The 24,808-nt window shown below is 43.9% G+C and overlaps 2 protein-coding genes across 2 annotated transcripts; one reads left to right on the top strand and one right to left on the bottom strand.

The window, feature by feature from the left end:
* The first annotated feature begins 283 nt into the window (after positions 1-283).
* LOC109909248 (V-set and transmembrane domain-containing protein 5) lies at positions 284-18,999 on the top strand. Its single transcript, XM_020508310.2, has 4 exons — positions 284-873; positions 15,944-16,270; positions 16,539-16,682; positions 16,793-18,999. The coding sequence occupies exons 1-4, from the start codon at positions 798-800 to the stop codon at positions 16,822-16,824; spliced, it is 579 nt and encodes a 192-aa protein (XP_020363899.1). The 5' UTR covers positions 284-797; the 3' UTR covers positions 16,825-18,999.
* On the bottom strand, positions 17,062-22,899 carry med17 (mediator complex subunit 17). Its single transcript, XM_020508309.2, has 12 exons — positions 22,768-22,899; positions 22,123-22,387; positions 20,924-21,087; positions 20,412-20,631; positions 20,149-20,285; positions 19,828-20,062; positions 19,445-19,575; positions 19,035-19,219; positions 18,667-18,804; positions 18,043-18,160; positions 17,625-17,784; positions 17,062-17,473 (listed from the first exon to the last, which is right to left on the bottom strand). Exons 1-12 carry the CDS (start codon positions 22,861-22,863, stop codon positions 17,265-17,267), a joined length of 2,058 nt encoding a protein of 685 aa, XP_020363898.1. The 5' UTR covers positions 22,864-22,899; the 3' UTR covers positions 17,062-17,264.
* Positions 22,900-24,808: the final 1,909 nt, after the last annotated feature.

Below are 24,808 nucleotides of genomic sequence, written 5' to 3'. Positions count from 1 at the left end.
GAAGGATCACAGTTCTTACATTGATCCTTGACTAAACAAAACACATTTTGAGGAACGAAAATACTTAGTATTCTAAGTTATTGCAACAGTGACCAGGCGGCCAATAGGCAAAGACGATTTGTGATTTACTACATTGCAACTTTTATTCATGTGGTCATCATAGAGAGGTGCAGTCCTCTTAGAATAGATCTATGAATAGACACTCCTTCCTGTCTGGCCTGCTCAGCAAGGTGTGTCCAAACTCGAATAGCAGTTATTCATCCCACGGTGGTGCGTACAGGGAGACAGTACAGGGTGGCAGTACAGGTGTGTCTCTCTGTGTGTGTGTGTGTGTGTGTTTCTGCATGAGTGTGTGTCTGCATGTGTGTTTACTCTGTTATTGCCTCCCTCCCTCCCTCCATCTCTCTCTCTCTCTCTCTCTCTCTCTCTCTCTCTCTCTCTCTCTCTCTCTCTCTCTCTCTCTCTCTCTCTCTCTGTCTTTCTCTCTGTGTTAGTTTGAATGTATACACAGTAATCTCCTCCTGATCCTGTCTGATAGGTGAGCTGCCATTACACAGGCAGAGCAGCTTAGGTAGCCAGAGAGCACAGAACTGAGAAGGACAGAAGAGAACATCACCAACAAAAGAGAGATAATGTTTTCCACCAGAGTAAAACATTAACAATACACTGAGAATAAAAAGGAAGGAGAAACACAGGAAAGAATGGATTTTCAGAGAAGGCTAAAGCGAATGCTCCAGAATGCGGAATGACCCAGTAGACACTCCGTACTGGTGAGAATATATGGACCTGGGGATCTAATGTGGCCTTTGCGGCTCTGGGACGCACAGGAAGTCGCTCTTTTCCTCAGCCTCACATTGTATGTGTGCCACCTAGGTATGTATCCTACCCATACATGGAAACACTTCTGTCAGCATGTATTCATATATGGAAACACTGATTTGAATGTGTTTAAGTAGGTGAGTACTTGCGTGTTTAAGGGCATGCCTATGTTTGCCTCAGGGTGTATAATGTATGCCAATCACTTGCAGAAGAAACTTTCTTCTGGTATCAGTTGACTAACTTTGAGTATTCTCCAACATTTGCTCTGATGTGGTTTGTACCGGTGTATCAGAATAATAGTACAGTTAGACACACAGTGGTTTGTTAATTCACCAAAACTTCGATATGGAATGATGGTTTCAAGACATTCTTCTGGCAGCCAAATGTTTCTCTGTCATTCTTTCCACACTGTAACAAAATGATTTGTGCATGCTTCATCTTGAGTGCACGCTTCATCTTGTGTACACACACACCTTTAGTTGGACTGGTGCGTCTGAGTCAGTAATTCACATTGATTGCAACACATCTTACATGATAAAACAACCGAAAGCAAGTAGCCATGTGGGTAATTCAAAACCCATCAATCAAATGTATTTATAAAGCCCTTTTTACATCAGCAGAGTGCTTATACTGAAACCCAGCCTAAAACTCCAAAAAGCAAGCAATGCAGATGTAGCAGCACGGTGGATAGGAAAAACTCCCTAGAAAGGCAGGAACCTAGGAAGAAACCTATAGAGGAACCAGGCTCTGAGGAGTGGCCAGTCCTCTTCTGGCTGATAACGGTGCAGATTTTAAGAGTACAAGGCCAGATTGTTCTTCCAGATGTTCAAACGTTCATAAATGACCAGAAGGGTCAAATAATAATCACAGTGGTTATAGAGGTTGTAACAGGCCAGCACCTCAGGACTAAATGTCAGTTGGCTTTTCATAGCCAAGCATTCAGAGGTCGAAAAAGGAAGTGCGGTAGAGAGAGAGAGAGAGAGAGAGAGAGCGAAAGAGGGAGGGTGTCGAAACAGCAGGTCCAGGACAGGGTACCACGTCCGGTGAACAGGTCAGGGTTCCATAGCCGCAGGCAGAACAGCAGAAATGAAGATCTCCCCCACCACACGAGCCTGAGTGGGTGCAAAACCTGACAATTCGAGTATAGCAAAAAAGGCCTGGCACGACGTGATCCACCCCTCATAGGGATGGCATGAGAGAGCACCATCAAGTCAGTGACTCAGCCCCCGTAGTATGGTAAGAGACAGAGAATCCCAGTGGAGAGAGGGGAGCCGGCCAGGCAGAGACAGCAAGGGTGGTTCATCACTCCAGTGCTTTGCAGTTCACCTTCGCACCCCATGGGCCAGACTATACTCAGTCATATGACCTACTGAAGAGATGAGTCTTCAGAAAAACTTAAAGGTCAAGACAGAGTCTGTCTCTCTCACATAGATAGGCATTCCATAAAAATGGAGCTCTATAGGAGAAAGCCCTGCCTCCAGCTGTTTGCTTAATTATTCTAGGAACAATAAGGAGGCCTGCATGACCGTGGGGTACGTGTATGTAATGCTTTGTAGGTTAGCAGTAAAAGTTTGAAAACAGCCCTAGCCTTAACAGTCAAGATTCTAGCGGCTGTATTTAGCACTAGCTGAAGTTGATTTAGTGCTTTATCCGGGTAGCCAGGGAGTAGAGCTTTGCAGAATTCTACTCTCGATGTGACAAAAGCATGGATTCGCATTTCTGCGTAATTTTCTGACAAGAAGTAAAAGATGTTTGCAATGGTTTGAAGATGGAAAAAGCTGCTCTTGGTCCTTTACAGTTTTATTTATTTATTTATTTGAAATTTACCCCCTTTTCTCCCCAATTTCATGGTATCCAATTGTTAGTAATTACTATCTTGTCTCATCGCTACAACTCCTGTATGGGCAATCTGGTTATCATGCACTGTGCCCAGCCTGCCACAGGAGTCGCTAGTGTGCAATGAGACAAGGACATCCCTACCGGCCAAACCCTCCCTAACCCAGGCGACGCTATACCAATTGCGCGTCGACCCACGGATCTCCAGGTCACAGCCGGCTGCGACAGAGCCTAGGCGCAAACCCAGAGTCTCTGGTGGCACAGCTAGCACTGCGATGCAGTGCCCTAGACCACTGCGCCACCTGTACAACCATTGAGATTAATTGTCAGATCAAACAGAAGATCGCTTTGTTTCTTGAGACCTAGAGCTAGCATCTATATTTTGGCCAAGTTTAAAAGTAAAAACATTTGCCGCCATTCACTTCTATATGTCTGAAACACAGGTTTTCAAGGTAGGCAATTTTGGGGATTCACCATGTTTCATCAAAGTGTCATCTGCATAGCAGTGAAAGTTAACATTGTGTTTCCGAATGACATCCCTAAGAGGTATACACTGAGTGTCCCAAACATTAGGAACACCTGCTCTTTCCATGACAGGTGAATCCAGGTGAAAGCTATTATCCCTTATTGATGTTACTTTTGAAATCCACTTCAATCAGTGTCGATGGGGAGGAGACTTTAAAAAAAGAGTTACACATGGAGTAAACAATTAACAAGTCAATAACACAGTAGAGAAAAAAAAGAGAGTCTATATACATTGTGTGAAAAAGGCATGAGGAGGTAGGCGAATAATTACAATTTTGCAGATTAACACTGGAGTGATAAATGATCAGATGGTCATGTACAGGTAGAGATATTGGTGTGCAAAAGAGCAGAGAAGTAAATAAATAAAAACAGTATGGGGATGAGGTAGGTAAAAATGGGTGGGCTGTTTACCAATAGACTATGTACAGCTGCAGCGATCGGTTAGCTGCTCAGATAGCAGATGTTTGAAGTTGGTGAGGGAGATAAAAGTCTCCAACTTCAGCGATTTTTGAAATTCGTTCCAGTCACAGGCAGCAGAGAACTGGAACGAAAGGTGGCCAAATGAGGTGTTGGCTTTAGGGATGATCAGTGAGATACACCTGCTGGAGCACGTGCTACGGGTGGGTGTTGCCATCGTGACCAGTGAACTGAGATAAGGCGGAGCTTTACCTAGCATGGACTTGTAGATGACCTGGAGCCAGTGGGTCTGGCGACGAATATGTAGCAGGTTAAAGAAGGACTTTTAAGCCTTGAGACAATTGAGACATGGATTGTGTGCCATTCTGAAGTTGAATGGGCAAGACAAAAGTGTATGTGCCTTTAAACGGGGTATGGTAGTAGGTGCCAGGCGCACTGGTTTGAATGTGTCAAGAACTGCAATGCTGCTGGGTCTTCATGCTCAACAGTCTCCCGTGTGTATCAAGAATGGTCCACCACCCAAAGAACATCCAGCTGACTTGACACAACTGTGGGAATCATTTGAGTCAACATGGGCCAGCATCCCTGTGGAACACTTTCGTAGAGTCCATGCACTGATGAATTGAGGCTGTTCTGAGGGCAAAAGAGGGTGCAACTCAATATTAGGAAGGTGTTCCTAATGTTTTATACACTCAGTTAAATGGAACTTTGAGCAACACCGAAACCATCCACATAAACAAACTGATATCTTCCTGTCAGATAAGATCTAAAGCAGGCAAGAACTTGTCCGAGTATCCAAGCTAGTTGGAAGAATTCCAATTTGGTGGAGAGCTATTTGCGTTCCAATTTTCTGGAAGCTTGCTTCAGGGCTTGGGTATTTTCTGTATATCAGGGAGCTAGTTTCTTGTGACTAATGTTTTTGTTTTTAGCAGTGTAACGACATCTCAAATCAAATCAAATCAAAGTTTATTTGTCACGTGCGCCGAATCCAACAGGTGTAGACCTTACAGTGAAATGCTTACTTGCAGGCTCTAAACAATGGTGCGAAAAAAGGTACAGTATGTGTGTGTGTGTGTGTAGGTAAGTAGAGAAATAAAACAGCAGTAAAAAGACATTTGAAAAAAGAGTAGCAAGCTATATACAGACACCTGTTAGTCAGGCTTATTGAGGTAGTATGTACATGTAGATATCGTTAAAGCGACTATGCATATATGATGAACAGAGAGTAGCAGAAGCGTAAAAAGAGGGGTTGGCAGGTGGTGGGACACAATGCAGATAGCCTGGTTAGCCAATGTGCGGGAGCACTGGTTGGCCGGGCCATTTAGGTAGTATGTACATGAATGTATAGTTAAAATGACTATGCATATAAGATAAACAGAGAGTAGCAGCAGCGTAAAAGAGGGGTTGGGGGAGTCACACAATGCAAATAGTCTGGGTAACGATTTAGTTACCTGTTCAGGAGTCTTATGGCCTGCTGAGAAGCCTTTTTGTCCTAGATTTGGCACTCCGGCACCGCTTGCCATGCGGTAGTAGAGAGAACAGTCTATGACTGGGGTGGCTGGGGTCTTTGACAATTTTTAGAGCCTTCCTCTGACACCGCCTGGTGTAGAAGTCCTGGATGGCAGGCAGCTTTGCCCTAGTGATGTACTGGGCCGTAGGCACTACCCTCTGAAGTGCCTTGCGGTCGGAGACCGAGCAATTGCCGTACCAGGCAGTGATGCAACCTGTCAGGATGCTCTCGATGTTGCAGCTGTAGAACCTTTTGAGGATCTCAGGACCCATGCCAAATCCTTTTAGTTTCCTGAGGGGGAATAGGTTTTGTCGTGCCCTCTTCATGACTGTCTTGGTGTGTTTGGACCATTCCAGTTTGTTGTTGATATGGACACCAAGGAATTTGAAGTTCTCAAACTGCTCCACTACAGCCCCGTCGATGAGAATGGGGACGTGCTCGGTGCTCCTTTTCCTGTAGTCCACAATCATCTCCTTAGTCTTGGATACGTTGAGGGATAGGTTGTTGTTCTGGCACCACCCGGCCAGGTCTCTGACCTCCTCCCTATAGGCTGTCTCGTTGTTGTCGGTGATCAGGACTACCACTGTTGTGTCATCAGCAAACTTAATGATGGTATTGGAGTCGTGCCTGGCCATGCAGTCGTGGGTGAACAGGGAGTACAGGAGAGGACTGAGCACGCACCCCTGGGGAGCTCCAGTGTTGAGGATCAGCGTGGCAGATGTGTTGCTACCTACCCTCACCACCTGGTGGCGGCCTGTCAGGAAGTCCAGGGTCCAGTTACAGAGGGAGGTGTTTAGTCCCAGGATCCTTAGCTTGGTGATGAACTTTGAGGGTACTATGGTGTTGAACGCTGAGCTGTAGTCAATGAACAGCATTCTCACATAGGTGTTTCTTTTGTCCAGGTGGGAAAGGGCAGTGTGGAGTGCAATAGAGATTGCATCATCTGTGGATGTGTTTGGGCGGTATGCAAATTGGGGGTTTCTGGGATAATGGTGTTGATGTGAGCCATTACCAGCCTTTCAAAGCACTTCATGTTTACGGACGTGAGTGCTACGGGTCTGTAGTCATTTAGGCAGGTTGCCTTTGTGTTCTTGGGCACAGGAGAGGGTATTACGCGAGGTTAAGTTTAGATCCTTGGTTAGGTGGTTAACAGATTTATGTACTCTGGCGTCCTTGGGTAGGTGGAAGGAGTCTGGAAGGGCATTTGGGAATCTTTGGGTTGTCTGAAAATGTATAGCAAGGGTTTTAATAATCCTTGGTTGTGGTCTGAGCTAATTATTTGTTGCGATTGCAAACCTAATAAAATGCTGGTCCTATAGTCCAGGATTATGAGGAAAAACTTTTAGATCCACAATATCTATTCCATGGGACAAAACTAAATCCAGGGTATGATTGTGACAATGTGTAGGTCCGAAGACATGTTGGACAAAACACACTGAGTCGATGATGGCTCGAAAGCCTTTTGGAGTGGGTCTGTGGACTTCTCCATGTGAATATTGAAGTCACAAAAAATGTGAACATTATCTGCCATGACTACAATGTCCGATAGGAATTCAGGGAACTCAGTGAGGAGCTCTGTATACGGCCCAGAAGGTCTGTAAACAGTAGCTATAGAAAGTGATTAAGAATGCTGCATATACCTTTTTTTTGTCAATTGAAATTTGCTTTCATAAATGTTAGCAACACCTCCACCTTTGCAGGATGCTCAGGGGATATGGTCACTAGTGTAACCAGGAGGAGAGGCCTCATTTAACACAGTAAATTCATCAAGCTTGAGTCATGTTTTAGTCGGGGCCAATCACATCATATGAATAGTGATTAGTTCATTGACTATGACTGCCTTTGAAGTGAGGGATCTAACATTAAGTAGTCCTATTTTGAGATGTGAGTTATTAACACAATCTCTTTCAATGATGATGACAGGAATGGAGGTCTTTATTCCAGTGAGATTGCTAAGGTGAATACCGCCATGTTCAGTTTTGCCCGACCTAGATCGAGGCACAGACGGTCTCAATGGGGAAAACTGAGCTGACTACACTGACTGTGCTGGGAACAGACTCCACTAAGCTGGCAGACTGGCTAACACCCTGATGCCTGCACCCATCTCATTGTGGAGCGAGAGGAGTTAGAGACCTGTCTGTGATGATAGATAAGATGAGAGCACCACTCCAGTCCGTCACTCCTCAGCAGGCCAGACTTGGTCCTGTTGGTGGTGAGTACCAGGAAGAGGGACAGTTATGTATAAATTCTATATTTTGGGAGGGGCATGAAACAGTTTGAGTTGTGTTATTCTGCTGTAGAGCTCATCACTCCCCCTAACTGGGAGGGGGCCAGAGACAGTTACTCAATGCCAACACAACTTTTTAGTTAAGGTACACGCCAAAGTTTTGTTGCACTTGGTGACCTTTCATCCTAATATCGTCGGTGCCGACATTGATAACAATATCCCTATAACCTACACTCTTCAGACTAGCCTTTACGTCGGTAACCCTGCCCCCTGGTAAACAATATATGATTGCTGGATAATTATTTTTAAGTCTAATATTGCGGTTAATGGAGTCGCCAATGACTAGTGTTTTCAATTTGTCAGAGTGAATGGTGGGAGGCTTCGGCGGCTCAGACCCGGTAACGGGTGGAGGAGAGACCTGGAAAGTCTTGGGCTCTGACTCGGGCTCTGACTCCGACTCGTTGGTTGGTGGGGAAAACCAGTTGAAAGTTTCTATCGGCTGAATGAGCGACAAAGGTTGAGCATGCCGACAGCATTTCTTTCCAGAAGCCATAAGCTTGTTTGGCAAGTTTCAAAGAAGACGAACTAAGAACAACCTGTTATTAAAGAGAGTGACGCAGAAGGTTCACAGTACCATGAAGGAACCTGTTCTATAGTATAATATATTTTTCAATTCCTAACATTTCTAACATCTTACTGGTCTCAAGACTGACTTGGACATGACTTTCAGGCTTATAGGCGTGCACATCATTGACGACCTAGAATGGTCCCTTCACACAGACAGTGTGGTGAAGGAGGTGCAACAGCGCCTCTTCAACCACAGGAGGCTGAAGAATTTCGGCATGGCTCCTAAGACCCTCATGAATTTCTACACATGCACCATTAAGAGCCTCCTGTCGGGATGTATCACTGCCTGGTACAGCAATTGCACCATTCGCAACCGCAGGGCTCTCGGGGGCAAACGGCATGCCCTCCAGGACATCTACAGCACCTTGTGTCACAGGAAGGCCATCAAGGACCTCAGCCATAAGCCATGGCTATTTTACCCACTACCATCTAGAAGGTGAAGACAGAACAAAAGCTGGGACCGAGAGACTGATAAACTGCTTTTATCTCCAGGTCACCACTAGCCATCCTTCGCCCAGCACCCTGCCCTGAACCTCACTATTACTAGCAGGCTACCTGGTACACTAACCTGCACCTTATAAAATTGCATTTAATAATGTTTACATACTGTACTGTTTTTCCCACTTTATAGGTACATTGCATTCAGAAAGTATTCAGACCCCTTGACTTTTTCCACATTTTGTAACATTTTGCCTTATTCTAAAGTGGATGGGAGAAAAAAAATCCTCATCAATCTACACATAATACCCCATTGCTCTCTGAGGATGTGTTGGTACCATTCTTTATTCATGGCTGTGTTCTTAGGCAAACTTGTGAGTGAGCCCACTCCCTTGGCTGAGAAGCAACCCCACACATGAATGGTCTCAGGATGCTTTACTGTTGGCATGACACAGGACTGATGGTAGCGCTCACCTTGTCTTCTCCGGACAAGCTTTTTTCCAGGTGCCCCAAACAATCGGAAAGGGATTTCATCAGAGAAAATGATTGTACCCCAGTCCTCAGCAGTCCAATCCCTGTACCTTTTGCAGAATATCAGTCTGTCCCTGATGTTTTTCCTGGAGAGAAGAGGCTTCTTTGCTGCCCTTCTTAATATCAGGCCATCCTCAAAATGTCTTCGCCTCACCGTGCATGCAGATTCACTCACACCTGCCTGCTGCCATTCCTGAGCAAGCTCTGTACTGGTGGTGCCCCGATCCCGTAGCTGAATCAACTTTAGGAGACGGTCCTGGAGCTTGCTGGACTTTCTTGGGCACCCTGAAGCCTTCTTCACAACAATTGAACTGCTCTCCTTGAAGTTCTTGATGATCCGATAAATGGTTGATTTAGGTGCAATCTTACTGGCAGCAATATCCTTGCCTGTGAAGCCCTTTTTGTGCAAAGCAATGGTGACGGCACGTGTTTCCTTGCAGGTAAACATGGTTGACAGAGGAAGAACAATAATTCCAAGCACCACCCTCCTTTGGAAGCTTACAGTCTGTTATTCAAATTCAATCAGCATGACAGAGGGATCTCCAGCCTTGTCCTCGTCAACACTCACACCTGTGTTAACGAGAGAATCACTGACATGATGTCAGCTGGTCCTTTTGTAGCAGGGCTGAAATGCAGTGGAAATGTTTTTTGGAGATTCATTGCATTTGCATGGCAAAGAGGGAAAGAGGCAATTAATTGCAATTCATCTGATCACTCTTCATAACATTCTGGTTTATATGCAAATTGCCATCATACAAACTGAGGCAGCAGACTTTGTGAAAATTAATATTGTGTCATTCTCAAAACTTTTGGCCACGACTGTACATATGAGATGAGTAATGCAAAATATGTAAACATTATTAAAGTGACTAGTGTTACAATTATTAAAGTGGCCAGTGATTTCAAGTCTATGTACTGTATATAGGGCAGCAACCTCTACTTTGCTAGTGATGGCTATTTAACAGTCTGATGGCCTTGAGACAGAAGCTGTTTTTCTGTCTCTCTTGTACTGACCTAGCCTTCTGGATGATAACAGGGTGAACAGGCAGTGGCTTGTGTGGTGGTTGTCCTTGATGATCTTTTTGGCATTCCTGTGACATCGGGTGCTGTAGGTGTCCTGGAGGGCAGGTAGTTTGCGATGGGCAGACCGCACCACCCTCTGCCTGCAATTGCAGGCAGTGCAGTTTCCATACCAGGCGGTGATACAGCCCGACAGGATGCTCTCAATTGTGCATCTGTAAAAGTTTTTGAGGGTTTTAGGTGCAAAGCCAAATTTCTTCAGCCTCCTGAGGTTAAAAAGGCACTGTTGATTCATAATTTACAAAAACATATCTGATCCGGAGGGGAGATTTATTTTGATAACTGGGTCACTATATCGTCAACCAATTACTATATTAAACATATTCGCCCCTAACACAGATACTCCTGCCTTCATGTCAAAAATTATAACCCTGTTCAATGAGCATTGTGTCTCCTTTGGCGTGGTGGCCGGAGATTTTAATTGTACCCTTAACCCAACCCTAGACAAATCATCTCAAGTCCCCACCACAAAACTCTCTTACTAAAGAGATGGGACTGATAGATATCTGGAGAGTGACTAATAGCTCATCTATGGACTATACATACTACTCTAATGTCCATAACACCTACTCCCGTATAGATTACATTTTTATCCCAAAGAGTTTCATAAATTCAGCCACTTGTACAATCGGACCCATAGCACTTTCAGCACTTTGTCCACCTCCGCTTTGACCTCTGCAAAAAAATCCCGAGGTCAAAGAGCTGGAAATTCAACACCTCCATGCTATCAAATGACGTGTTCCATACATTGGTAACTACATGGATAGACAACTACACACAAGACAATAAAGATTCTCCTGTTTCTCCGGCCACAATGTGGGACGCTGCTAAAGCCACACTAAGAGGTCATCTAATTGCATATGCTTCCTCTAAGAAAAAAGCAATGGAAGCACACAGGCTAGATCTTGAGAGGGAGCTGGAATGCTGTGAAAAAACACATAAACAATCCCTAGACAGCACCTCCTGGAGTCATCTTAAAGCAGCCAAAGCCAAACTGAATTTGGACTACACTCGGGAGATAAAAAAGAAGAAGTTTTCTTTACTAAACAGAAATACCATGAGTATAGCAATAGGCCCAGTAGATTGCTTGCTTACCAATTAAAAAAGGAGCAGTCAGAGCGTACAATCATGGCTATCCGAACAGCAGAGGACGAGGTCACATATGACCCAAAAAATATCTATTTAACTTTTCATGATTTTTACTGCAAACTATATACCTCTGAGAGAAAACACACGGAGGCAGAACTCCACTCTTTCCTAGAGGGAATCTCGCTACCTAAACTATCAGAGACCGACCAAGAAGATCTCAACTCCCCCTTCACTCCTGAGGAGATCCTGGAGGCAATTACCTCCATGCCACCTAAAAAGTCCCCAGGCCCAGATGGATTCCCCAGAGAGTTCTACAAAGCTTTTTGGCCCCAGCTCAGCCCTATCTTCATGCCCATGCTGGAGGATTTTTGCAAAAACGGAGTTCTCCCAGACTCAATGCACACAGCTCGCATTACAGTGTTGCTCAAAAAGGACAAGGACCCCCTATCCTGCTCGTCCTTTCGGCCCATAAGCTTGTTGGATTTCGACTATAAAATAATTACCAAATTGCTCGCCAAAAGACTAAACACTCTTCTTCCCAAAATAATAAAAGCGGACCAAACTGGATTTATTAGAGACAGATACTCTTCTGATAACATTCGCCGTCTTTTTGATATTATTGATCAAGTAAACGCACAGAAGACCCCTGTCCTGCTGGCTTCACTGGATGCTGAGAAGGCGTTTGACAGGATGGAGTGGAGCTTTCTGTTTTCAGTCTTAGAAAAGTTCAATATGGGCCCAAATTTTATTAAATGGATCAAATCACTATACTCTCATCCAAATGCCATGGTGACTACTAATGGACTGAACTCTGACAGATTCCCTCTGGAACGGGGCACAAGACAAGGGTGCTCGCTGTCCCCGCTGCTCTACTTGTTGGGGGCGGAGCCTCTGACAGAGCTGATAAGGAGCAATACAAGTATTATGGTTGTTTCTGCAGGCGGCCTGCAGCACAAATTTAGCTTTACGCGGATGATGTCTTTCTCTACATATCCAACCCTCAATCCAATCCCTCCCTCTCATTTTAGACACAATTGCTCAGTATGGCAAGTTTTCAGGTTATAAGATCAATTTGAACAAATCCACTGTCTGCCCTCTCAATATTACACTCACCAGCTCTATGAAGACACTATGTCCTTTCCAATGGAAAACACAGGGGGTTCAATACCTCGGGATCTTCATAACACCAGATCTGAATAGCCTTTTCAAGGAAAATTATCTTCCACTCCTGGATCGAATCAAGAACGATCTCCAAACCTGGATCTCCCTCCCAATTAGTTTAGTAGGAAGAATTAATGTAATCCGTATGAACGTCCTCCCTAGACTGAACTACTTATTTCAGATGCTCCCATGCTATCTCCCAGTTTCCTTCTTCAAAACAACTAACCAAAGCATCACCAAATTTATATTGGGCAATAAAAAACCTAGGATCAAGTTTTCCACTCTATCGAAACCTGAATCTAAGGGTGGTCTTGCCCTTCCCTCCCTTCAATTGTACTACTGGTCTGCCCAAATCCGCAACATGCTAACATGGATCACAAACAGACAAGAGTCAACGTGGATTCAGATAGAAGCCCAATCCTGTGGTTCATTGCCCTTAAGCTCAATTATATTCATTAATAACTTTAGTGAAGTGGGCAACATAGCCAAAACCTTTGTGATTTACAGCACCCTACTAGCGTGGAGGGACTGTAAGAAATACCTGGGCATTTCCTCCCAAATATGTTCTCACTCGCCTATAGTAGGCAACCCAGACTTGCCAAAAGCCCTGAGGGATGCCAAATTTAATCTTTGGCATACTCTAGGAATCAGGACCTTTTCAGACCTATTTCATCAGAAAACCACTACACTGAAATCCTTTCAAGAGCTCTGCAGTGAATTCGATGTGCCAAGATCCCATTTTTTTTAAATATCTTCAAATTAAACATGTAATTTCCTCATTTACCTCCAAGAGGAGGTTTAGAACTCAGTTGAAGGAAGTTGAAACCCTTCTTGTCACAGCACAATCCATTAAAGGCAAAATATCTTACATCTATAGACTCCTTTCTGAGAAAGGAAGCTCCTCCTTTACTCCTTTGAAAATAATCTGGGAAAAGGACCTTGGTCTGACTATCAGTGATGAGTTATGGGCGGAGGTTTGCGACAGGGTATACTGCTCCTCTACCAGTGTAAAAATGAAAGAATCTAATTACACATTTTTGTACAAATTGTATTATACTCCTTTGAGACTCCATAGATTGAAAACAGATATGTCTCCTAACTGTAAAAGATGTACCTCTGAAAGTGGAACCTATATGCATGTATTTTGGAGCTGTAGAGAGATCTGTACACACTGCTGCACAGAAAATACTAGATGTACAGTTTGATATGACCCCGTGTATCTATCTTCTTAATGCCCAGCAGGACTTTGTTCTTGATCCTGACAGAGAACATTTGCTTATGACTATTACATACTTTGCTAAGAAATGTATTCTTCTATTGTGGGCCTCTATACCCCTCCTACATTTAAAATGTGGATTGACCAGATTGTTGACTTTCTTCCTCTTGAAAAGCTCACTTATGACCTCCACAAGAGACAGCTCAAGTTTGATAGACTCTGGTCTCCACTATTCAACTATATTTCAAACTGGACAGAGTGAACGGGGTGACTAGGGAAATGCGCAGATACATGTTGTGTAAGATACTGTAAAACCTAAAAACGAATTATTGGCCCGTCGTCTCAGCGAATGCTTGAAATAGCTGATAAGAACCTTGATAGTGCTGCTGCAAGTGGTATGTTTATTTTTTTGTGTGTTTTTATTTATTTAGTTTTTGAGTACGTGTGCGTATGTGTGTAAGTATGTATGTATGTATGTATATATATATGCACCAAGGAAAATAAATAGATTAAGAAAAATAAATGTTTTTATTTGACTTCATCATTCATTTTAATTGTATTTTTATTTTTTATTTTTTCAAATGTATTATTTATTATTATTATTATAAATTATTTATTTTTTAAGCCTGTCACATCTGTGAATGTGGAATGTGTTTTTAAAGCCTGTCACATCTGTGAATGTGGAATGTGTTTTTAAGCCTGTCACATCTGTGAATGTGGAATGTGTTTTTAAAGCCTGTCACATCTGTGAATGTGGAATGTGTTTTTAAAGCCTGTCACATCTGTGAATGTGGAATGTGTTTTTAAGCCTGTCACATCTGTGAATGTGGAATGTGTTTTTAAAGCCTGTCACATCTGTGAATGTGGAATGTGTTTTTAAGCCTGTCACATCTGTGAATGTGGAATGTGTTTTTAAAGCCTGTCACATCTGTGAATGTGGAATGTGTTTTTAAGCCTGTCACATCTGTGAATGTGGAATGTGTTTTTAAAGCCTGTCACATCTGTGAATGTGGAATGTGTTTTTAAGCCTGTCACATCTGTGAATGTGGAATGTGTTTTTAAGCCTGTCACATCTGTGAATGTGGAATGTGTTTTTAAAGCCTGTCACATCTGTGAATGTGGAATGTGTTTTTAAGCCTGTCACATCTGTGAATGTGGAATGTGTTTTTAAAGCCTGTCACATCTGTGAATGTGGAATGTGTTTTTAAGCCTGTCACATCTGTGAATGTGGAATGTGTTTTTAAAGCCTGTCACATCTGTGAATGTGGAATGTGTTTTTAAGCCTGTCACATCTGTGAATGTGGAATGTGTTTTTAAAGCCTGTCACATCTGTGAATGTGGAATGTGTTTTTAAGCCTGTCACATCTGTGAATGTGGAATGTGTTTTGTTGGTTGATTGAAAAACAAGAAAACTTAATAAAGCTTTAAATTAAAATGTAAAAAGACACTGTTGCGCCTCCTTCGGCACACTGACTCTGCTGTTTCCTGAAGTCCACGATCATCTCCTTTGTTTTGTTGATGTTGGGTGAGAGGTTATTTACCTGGCACCACACTCCCAGGGCCCTCACCTCCTCGATGTCTCGTCATTGTTGGTAATCAAGCCTACTACTGTTGTGACGTCTGCAAACTTGATGATTGAGTTGGAAGCGTGTGTGGCCACGCGGTCATGGGTGAACAGGGAGTACAGGAGGGGGCTAAGCATGCATTCTTGTGGGGCCCCATTGTTGAGGATCAGCGAAGTGGAGGTGTTGTTTCCTACCTTCACCACCCAGGGGCGGCCTGTCAGGATGTCCAGGACCCAGTTTCACAGGGCGGGGTAGGGTGTCAGGTAAGGTAGAGGTGATATGATCCTTGACTAGTCTCTCAAAGCACTTCATGATGACAGAAGTGAGTGCTACGGGCCGATCGTCATTTAGTTCAGTTACATTTGCTTTCCTGGGTACAGGAAACAATGGTGGACATCTTGAAACACGTGGGGTCAACAGACGGATAGGGATAGATTGAATATTTCTGTAAACACTCCAGCCAGCTGGTCTGCATATGCTCTGAGGACGTGGCTGGGGATGCTGTCTGGGCCAGCAGCCTTGCGAGGGTTAACGTGTGTATTGTTTTGTATTTTCTAGGTATTACTGCACTGTTGAAGCTTGAAACACTAGCATTTCGCTGCACCTGCGATAACATCTGCAAATCTGTATACGCAACCGATAAACTTTGATTTGAGATGAGCGAAGCGCTAGAATCACATGCCAATGAGCCATCTCAAAGTAATTTGATGACAGCAACCCCATCAGTATGAAATAGGCCAATATAAATGTAAAAGTCTGTGTTTGGAATAATATGTTCAATAAAACAGTGTGTGGGTCAAAATATGTTGATTTATCTGATTCTAAAATACAAATCATATATATCAAGTTCTCTCTATCATACATTAACCAGCACTGTTCCTCTCTTTCCCTTCCTCTGGCAGCTGGAGCCATCTCCATACGGTCTCCACAGCAGAGTCTGACCAGGCCTGTCCAACAGGATGTATTGTTCTCTGTGGACATATCCTGTGTTGGGACTCCCACCATACAGTGGACCTTTATGTCTGGCAGGGTGAGCAGAGACATTGGGGCGTGGCAACCTGGTGGGTTTACCAATGTATCAGAGGAATACATGGACAGAGTCCACACATACACTAATGGATCTATGGGACTGTCGGACCTACGTATTCAGGACACTGGCTTCTACGTGATCACTGTGACTGAACTGTCCGGGAGCAGCAAAGATGAAGGATTTGTCTTGAAGGTGGAAGGTGAGTGAATAGTGGGCGCTGGCCTGTATCACAATGTGGCATTTTGCTTTAGGCTACAGTGTTAGTGTTTCATCATAGTTGACATTTACAAGAACCCCTTTATGGAACTGTTTTCCTCTCAGTCCTGGAGACGGTTTCTGTAGCGGCCTTATGGTGTTAATGAACAGTATCTTTACAAGTAGTTCAGTACAAGTGACCTTCATTTCTGAGTAAGCTAGTTAGTAGAAGTGAGAATGAACATGGTGTGTTCTCCCTCCCTGTGTTGTAGAGGTTCTGTATGAGGACCTCCAGTACCTGGCAGTATTTGCTGTAGGGCTGGCCTCCCTGGCTGGCTTTCTCATGGTCTCCATGTGGCTCATGGACAAAGCCTACTGCCGGATCAAGGCATGGAGACAGAGGCGGCAGATGCCAGGTAAATTATTTTAGAATGCTTTTTGGTGTAGATACATTTAGTAATTCAACGTTTAATTGTTCTTGCGTGTACTTGGTTTGTGTCATTGAATCTCATGTTTTTCTCTCCAGAGAATGATGTAACGGACCTGCAACCTCTCTGATATGAAGATCTATGACAGCCAGATGACACTGCCCAACAACCAATCTGAGCTAAAATTAAAGACTAATGTTAAGCGTCCACAGCATGTAAATATGACCAGTTTACTGATTCCAGGAACAGATGAAGGATTGTCAACCTTACATGCCTCAAGACTAGCTGCATGTATTATGTTACTGTACACACAACAGCTGATATTAGTCCATGCTATTTTATGTAAGGAAACACACTGACAAGCAGAAACAAATCATATATTTATTTTCAGAGGTATTTTCTTCTGTAACAACATTTGAAATATATATTTTTACATCGACACGGGTAAGTCTAATGTCCAAGCAATTATACTAACATCAATGCATGATTTCAACAAAAGTGGACCAAGTTTGTTTTCTATGTGCTGAATCCTATCAGAGATAGCAAGAGAGAGTGTGATAGTGGCCAGACCTAAGGACAGGGGGTGAGGGCAGCCATGAGAAGCTCCATCTTGTAGACAAAGTTGCGTCCCTCCATCTTACTCCAGTGGACCTCCTTGTAGGGCCCTCGCAGGTGGTTCCACTTCCCATCCTGGATGACGTCAGACTTGGGCAGCTCCTTGCTCTGGCTGCGTGGGAACTGGACCAGGACCTTACAGCCACTCTCTGGACCATTACGCACTGGAGACGATGCATCACATTCATTTGGACAAATGTTACCATTATCTTATACATTTCAGTCATTCCAATCATTATATTCGTTTTCAGACTAAATTAGTTGTTTAAGGTGTATAACATCCAATATGCCAGATTGATTGATTGAAGACGGTACCTGAGATGGCGTATTCCCCGTTGGAGGAGGCGACGGTGATGGCCGAGGCATTACCGATGCTCTCCACAGAGCCCAGGCCCACATGGTTACTGAAGCTCAGAACATGCCAACCCATCACCTTAGCCAGCTGCTGTACCGCATGGACCTGGTGCTGAGACATCTGTAGTACCAGGGGAGAAACACAGGGGACACTGTTACTCACACTGGTTCAGACAGGCAGCTACAAAAAGGCTACATCAATACTTTGAAATTGATTTGAATAAAAGTTTCCCTGGAGCAATAAGCCAAGTGAAGAACTAAGTCTAGCAAATGTTATGTACATTAGAATATATAGCTGGCTTCTAGCTATACTTGTGTAATACAGGGTACATAAACAGCAGTTGGCGGTGATGTGACAGCAGTCAGTGTGTCCCTTGACCTGGGAGAGAAGGAAGTCCTGCAACTCCTGTTCCTGGTGAGAGAGTGTGATGACACGGCCGTCCCTGTGCACCACTCGTATCTGCTCAACCCCTATGTTCAGCTGCAGCTGGATAGACCTGCACACACCCACACAGAAGGTCATGGAACATTCTTTCTCCATGGCCAAAGTTTATTGCTAGACAAGACTTTTTATTTCAACCGAATGTTGAAAAAGCTGAATAATTGCCCAATTAAATTGGTGGTAATTCATTAAGGTGAAACCTGTTCTACCGTTATTCGAACAAGGAACCTAACTTTTCCCCCTTTAATTTATTCTCACCATATATTGAGGCCGTATTACAACCGGCCGTGATTGTGAGTCCCATAGGACGGCGCACCATTGGCCCAGCGTCAGCTGGGTTTGGCCGGTGTAGGCCGTCATTGTAAATAAGATATTTTTCTTAACCAACTTGCCTAGAAGATATGTTGACACTTCCTGGCCCAGAAGTATATTCTCTAAACACTGTCCCTTAAACCATGTAGAAAGAGTACTCTCTGCCTCTGTTGCTCTGGCCTAGCCAGTCCTCCTGGCTTTAACAGTACTCTGCCTCTGTTGCTCTGGCTTGGCTCCTGCTCCACTTACTTGCAGATCTGCTCGTAACCCTGGGAGGTGATGAGGACTTTGACACTGGACTCGTACACGTCGTTGATGTTGGACCAGTGGGCCTGGATCTGGGGGTCTTCTATACGGCTGGCCAGGCTGTCGATGGTCCGCGCCGTCCTGAAACAGACACGAGTGGTGGACTTGCAGTCAATGTTGATTTGCTGTCCGGTAAAATGTTTATTCAGTAACATATTGTTTCATTGTGGAAACATTTTCATGATTTGTGATTTGACAAAAAAAGAAGGGGTGCTTTGAGTGAAACAACAAGCCTGACAGAAGAATATTATAAAAAAATAAAACAGTATGACAGTATGAGCTTATCATTGATGTGGTGTTTTTGTGCCTACCTGCTGCGTAGGAAGATGTGTTTGGCCTGTTTGATGATCTTCTCCAGTAGGCCCTCATTCTGCTGCAGGTTGGAGATCTCAGCCTTGTCATAGGCCATGGGCCCTGCCATACGCTGCCTTTTGTGGCCAAAGGGGGCACTAGCCGGATGGGGCATCACTATCGAACTCAGGGTCTGCTTGTGGAACTGTGGGTGGGAAGGGCGGGGCATTTATATTGATCAATATGTATCACAGTTCACACAATCAGCATTTATACACACATGTGCATATGTACAAGATTAAATAAAAAAAGGGGGGCTTAGTTTGGTCAGTATCTGTCTGAGTACGTCTTTGGTCAACAACATAATTACTAGATGGCCAGGTTCAATTTAGTTCCAGAATTCTCCACCCAGAAAGACTGGCGGACCCACCTCTCTCATGAGTTGGTGCAGGTTGTGTTCTAAAACGTAGAGGTGGTCGTCGGGTTTAGGTTTCTCTGGTGACGCCCTCTGGTTCTTCTTCTCTCCAGTGGAGTGACACAGAGAAATGGACAACTGGAGACCTGCAGGGAGGATAGACAACCTTAATAGTGGTGTAATACAGAAATCTCTTAAGAGTAGGACTCTGCACAGCTGACGAGGGGTGAATAACAGCAAAATAACAGCTACTGCATCTCTGGACACTTAGAATGCAATACTCCAGGTAATAGACAACAAAAAAAACACATTGATTTTGCAAAATGCATGGTTTCATGGAGTATTAATTTTCCATAGGCTACAATAACTCTCCTAAAAGCATTGTGAAGTGTCCTCACCTGGGAAGGGTTGAGAAATGATCTGGTTCTTGACTACGATGTGGGGGATCTGGGACTTGATCTGAACCGCCTCCCGGGACAGCTGGGCAAAAATCTCCTTACAGAGCAGCACATTCTGGGCAGCTTCCAGCTTCACATGCCACGGCTGAGTGCCTGCTTTAGCTTTAGGCTGCCTCCTGAACAGACTCACAGTGCCTAGGTCACCTATGTCAGGGGCTTGTTTCTGGATTGAAACCTGGAAGACAACACAATGTTTGAGAGGCCAGGCCGAACATCAACATTATCACAATGAGGTATGTTCCCTGAGCAGTATCTATTCACTTTGATGTAAGCTGATCCCTCCAGATCACTGGGGATCTGGACGTTCAGTGGACAGTAATCCTCCGGGAGCTTCTTGTCCAGGTCGATGTCTGTGTTCTTTATCACCTCAAAGGTTCCGGCATGAGGAAACAAGGATCCTGCAGAGAGATACATGGCATTAGAAATTAGCTATATAATGTCATAAAAACAATGAATGTGCAGAAGGTGGTATATACTGCAATGACACTAAATGAGACATTTGAGCAGAGTTAACGCCTCCACACCTGCGCTCCTGTAGCTGAGGTCTCCCAGGATCTTGTCTCCTACTTTGCGTAGTTTCCACTGCGAGCGGAGCCGCAGCAGCTCTGAGTTGAAGTCTCTCTGTCTCCTGTTCTCCTGGTTCTCTGCCACTGACTTGCTTAGTTTATCTGCCCCCTTCAGGAGCAGCTGAGCTGCTGTGGCCAAAGACTTCTTCTTACTGATGAGCTGGAACACCTGTGGCGTCTATAGTAAGGAGTGAGGTAGGGAGGTCAGGGGAGAGAGAGTGAGGTAATAGGTTCATGTCAAATAGTCCAGTGGCTTCATCTCATTCATCTGCAGTGACCTCAAAACACAGGATAGATCAAAGTAAGCAATATGTTGGATGTGTATTGTGTACCAGGAATTAGCTTTCATTATCAGTTTAGTTATTCCACGTCAGTGCAAATGAAGACAGAATGAAGAAAGAACCACTTAAGACTACTGAGATGCATTGAAAAGATTGAAGTCCTGAGTAAAGCCACTTAGCTAGGCCTACCTTTCCGGCTGAGGGGTCCTGGGACACTGGGTCCAGGGCCATGTACTTCTTCTCCTTGACTACGCTGAGGACGTCGTATAGCACACACATCTCTGTCAGGGAGCTGCGGAGGTTGTTACGCACAGAGTCCCAGGGCCACAAGGACGGCTGGAACTTCACTGTGGCTGGAAGGAGGAGGAGCAAGCATCAATCAACCATTCTGTTCAGATCAACTCCCTACAGAGCTCTTAATAGAAATCATAAGTGTTGCTTCAGATTTGGGCCGGGTACATACCAGTATTGCAATACTCATTAGTATCGTGGTAAGGAAACAAAACACGAAGCGGATTTAACTTTTTAGGAAAACAGACCTAATGTTGGAAACAAATGTCAATGTTGTCATCCAGTCATATTTATTTATTTTACAAGCTATAGCACACAATGTTTTACAGACAGCAGGTTTTCAAAGGACCAAAGAGTTAGTTCTGCTTTGTGTTTTCATTTATGCCATGGAAAAAAATATTGTGCTATTGGTATCATTGCAGCCCTGCTACAGATGTCTATCAGATGGTCTCAGGAACATACGTTTTTTCGATAATAACTCCAAGGCAGAAATAATACCTTTACAGTCAATTAATGAAGCTGGTGTAGACTGTCGTGGAAATTCAGTACTGAGAGAGATATGGTCATTTCTTCAAACAATCATCTTTATTTAATATCAATTAATTATTGCAATAATGAGGCTGGTCGACCCCCCCACCCTTGAGTGTTGGACCAAGTAACCTAACCTTCACACATATGCAGAGTACTTTATATTGCTGACACTAACAATGCTCAGCCATGGTTGGTTCAACCCCCCTCATGCAGACCAAAGAGCATCATAAGCCACTCTGGGCACTCTGGGTTCATCCTGTCGTTACCTGCATGTGGGTTGTTGTCTTAACCCAAACCCTGGCTTAGTTTCCTAGATGCAAAGATGATTTTGAGACAATGAGGGATTGTTCTACTCCTAAGCTTTCTCTAGGAAAAACACATTATTGTCTATGCAATGCTGTTCAAGCCATCTCTGCAGGGAACTACAGTGGAGACCATAAAAACACAGACACTAACAGGACAGAAATATCCTCATATTTGTTAAGTATTAATATCAAACAAAATCAGGTAAATGTGAAATGTTCTATCACAAGACAAACACTGAATGTGTCCATGGGGTGACATACCTTCATCCTCCTCTGGCTCTTGCTTCCCCCACTCCTGGGGGTCCCTGGGCTCTGTTTCCACCCCTTCTTCATCGGAGTCTGATCCCTGGCCAAAGTCGATCCTCTGGGCTAGCTTGGCCAGGTTCTGGGACATAGACAAGGGAGGGACATATGTCTCCATGCCATCCAAAGACACCTCCTGGACCTGCTTCTCGCAGGACGACTCGATGCTGACACGCACTGCTGGACCACTACCCGACATGTTGATGGCGAAGAGGAGTCCCACCTAAAGCAAAACCATTCTAATCACTACATTTTACCCACCATAGCTATGATGATCACAGACCATGGGCAAGTTTAGACAAGTAACGAGCTAGCTAAAAAAGACTACAGCTATCCATGTGGAAAATATAGTTGGCTAACTTAGCTAGTTGGCAATGAGTGATGCTTGGCATTGTCACATACTGTAGCTAGTTAAGTTTAGCATTGGCTAACAACAGATAGCTAGTTAAACAAAGCAAACAAGCCAGTCCGATTAGCCTAGTATAAAATCCAGCTCCCTATTGCAGATTACAATTAGATACAAGTGGAGTACAATTTATGTTATACAAAGGATTTTCAACAGAATGTGAGCTAGCTAACTAGCTATATATAAATATAGCTCACCGTTAAGAAAAGGGCGACTTTTGCAATGTCTTCTTCGTGTGTACTGTCCTGGAAACCTACCACTGGTCGTGGGCTATGCTGCCACCTACAGTGCATTCCAGTGTACAATATGGGTACGTCCCACACTAATAACTGATAAAGAAAACAATTTCGTCAAGTATTTTGTTTATTAAAGGTCCAATGCAGCAGTGTTTAACTCAATATCAAATCAAAAGTCAATTTTCTCTCAACAAAGAATCTATCAGCAAAGTCAGAGCTAGTAAGAGGGAAAAAAAGTAAGGTGGGAGTGTTAGTTCACGAAAGGCATTTTGGGAGCAGGGTCAGGAAGGGGTGCGAGAGGGGTGCTGTGTGATTATTTAAAAGACTCTTTGAAGAGGTAGGGTTCAGATGTTTTTGGAAGAGGGGCAGGGACTCTGCTGTCTTAGCTTCAGTGGGAAGCTGGTTCCACCATTGGGGTGCTAGGAAAGAGAAGCGCTTGGATTGGATTGAGCGGGTGCTGCCCTTTCATAGGTGTGGGAGGGCTAATGAGACCAGAGGTGGCAGAACAGGGTGTTTATAACTAAACCAAGATAGACCACAGCCTGTCGTTTCCAATGGGAACAAATGAGTCAGAGTGGGCAGATCAAGCAAGCAGGTGGGCAGAGCCAAGCACGAGCTAGCGAGATCCTATTAGCTCGTTCTAGCAAACATCTGCATATTTCCTTTCGGGAATGCCTACTCTGTGAAGTACACGTGTGCAATAACTCAAATCGCCTTTGCACTCAGAAAACTGTATTAAATGTTTCATCAATGAGAAAATGTGCAGAATGTTGGCCAAAATCTCTCGTTCCATATTCACCCACTGCCGGATACTGGGCTTCCTCTCACTACCATATTTGGTAGGGAGTGGAAAAGCCAAGCAGGTGCTTCACATTTATAAATCCATTGAAATATCGGTCTCATTGTTCTATCTGTGATGGAGTGCTCGGTTTAGGGTTTGAGCATAACCTAAAGGTATGGAGGGGCAGATCATCTTGCTGATCCGTAGGCTAGTAACATTGTCTTGTAGCGGAAGAGCAATATCTCAAGCAAGAATTTAGCTAGGACTGTCTGGAATTGGAGAGGGGAAAACTGAAAACTAGCTGTTATTGGCAGATTGGGTTGGAACTCTCTTTCTTATTGGTCTATTAAATAGTTACCACCTGTGATTTCACCAGGCAGGCCAAAACTCCATCACATCAAAACAGGCTGACATTTCTTTCCAAAGACTTGTACTAAAAGGGCGTTATCATAACATATATTAAACACAAGAAAATCAAGTTGACTGCACTGGTCCTTTCATCAGTAATGCAGCAACAGATACATGACATACTGCAAGCATTTCTTAGGCTGTGTTTAGACAGGCAGCCAATTCTGATTTATTTCACTAATTGGTCTTTCGAATAAAAAGACCAGCTCTGAAAAACACCCAATTAATGGAAACGTTTCAGAATTGGGCTGCCTGTCTAAACGCAGCCATATTCGCCCAGTTTTTGGTTATGGTGGAACTCATCCAATCACATGATTTAGCGGGCAGTTTAAAATACAGGAAGTGACGTTTGACGACGACCTAACGCTTTTACGCGTTGGCTAATAAACAACACTTTCAAAGATGATTTTGCAACGCAGTTGAACTTGAACTAATTCATTTTATTTATTTGTTTAGCTAACGCATCATAAAGAAAAACAATGTAGAATGCGAAAACGGGTATATTTGTTCTGCTATAAAGTTTCTGGTGCTAGCTAGCTAGCTTAGCACAACAACTGGATGGACTTTATTTTCATGTGTGTTTTTCAGCCAGTGCTGACCAGCGAACTCATCTTTTCGCATGTCAACATCCCTGGATTTTCTAAGGATGAAGAGAAATGTGGCTCGATTACGGTTAAGTCCAAATGAAGAAGCGCAACTCATTCGAGAGGAACACGAAAGGAGAAGGAAGCTGCGAATAGAACAGGTATACCGTAGCCAACGGCTAGCAAACCAGCTAGCAAACACTCACTGTTCGTATGCCAATGCATATAC

The sequence above is a fragment of the Oncorhynchus kisutch genome, linkage group LG18, assembly GCF_002021735.2.
Source record: "Oncorhynchus kisutch isolate 150728-3 linkage group LG18, Okis_V2, whole genome shotgun sequence".
Classification (NCBI taxonomy): Eukaryota; Metazoa; Chordata; class Actinopteri; order Salmoniformes; family Salmonidae; genus Oncorhynchus; species Oncorhynchus kisutch.
This window is presented reverse-complemented; position numbering and strand designations above follow the sequence as displayed.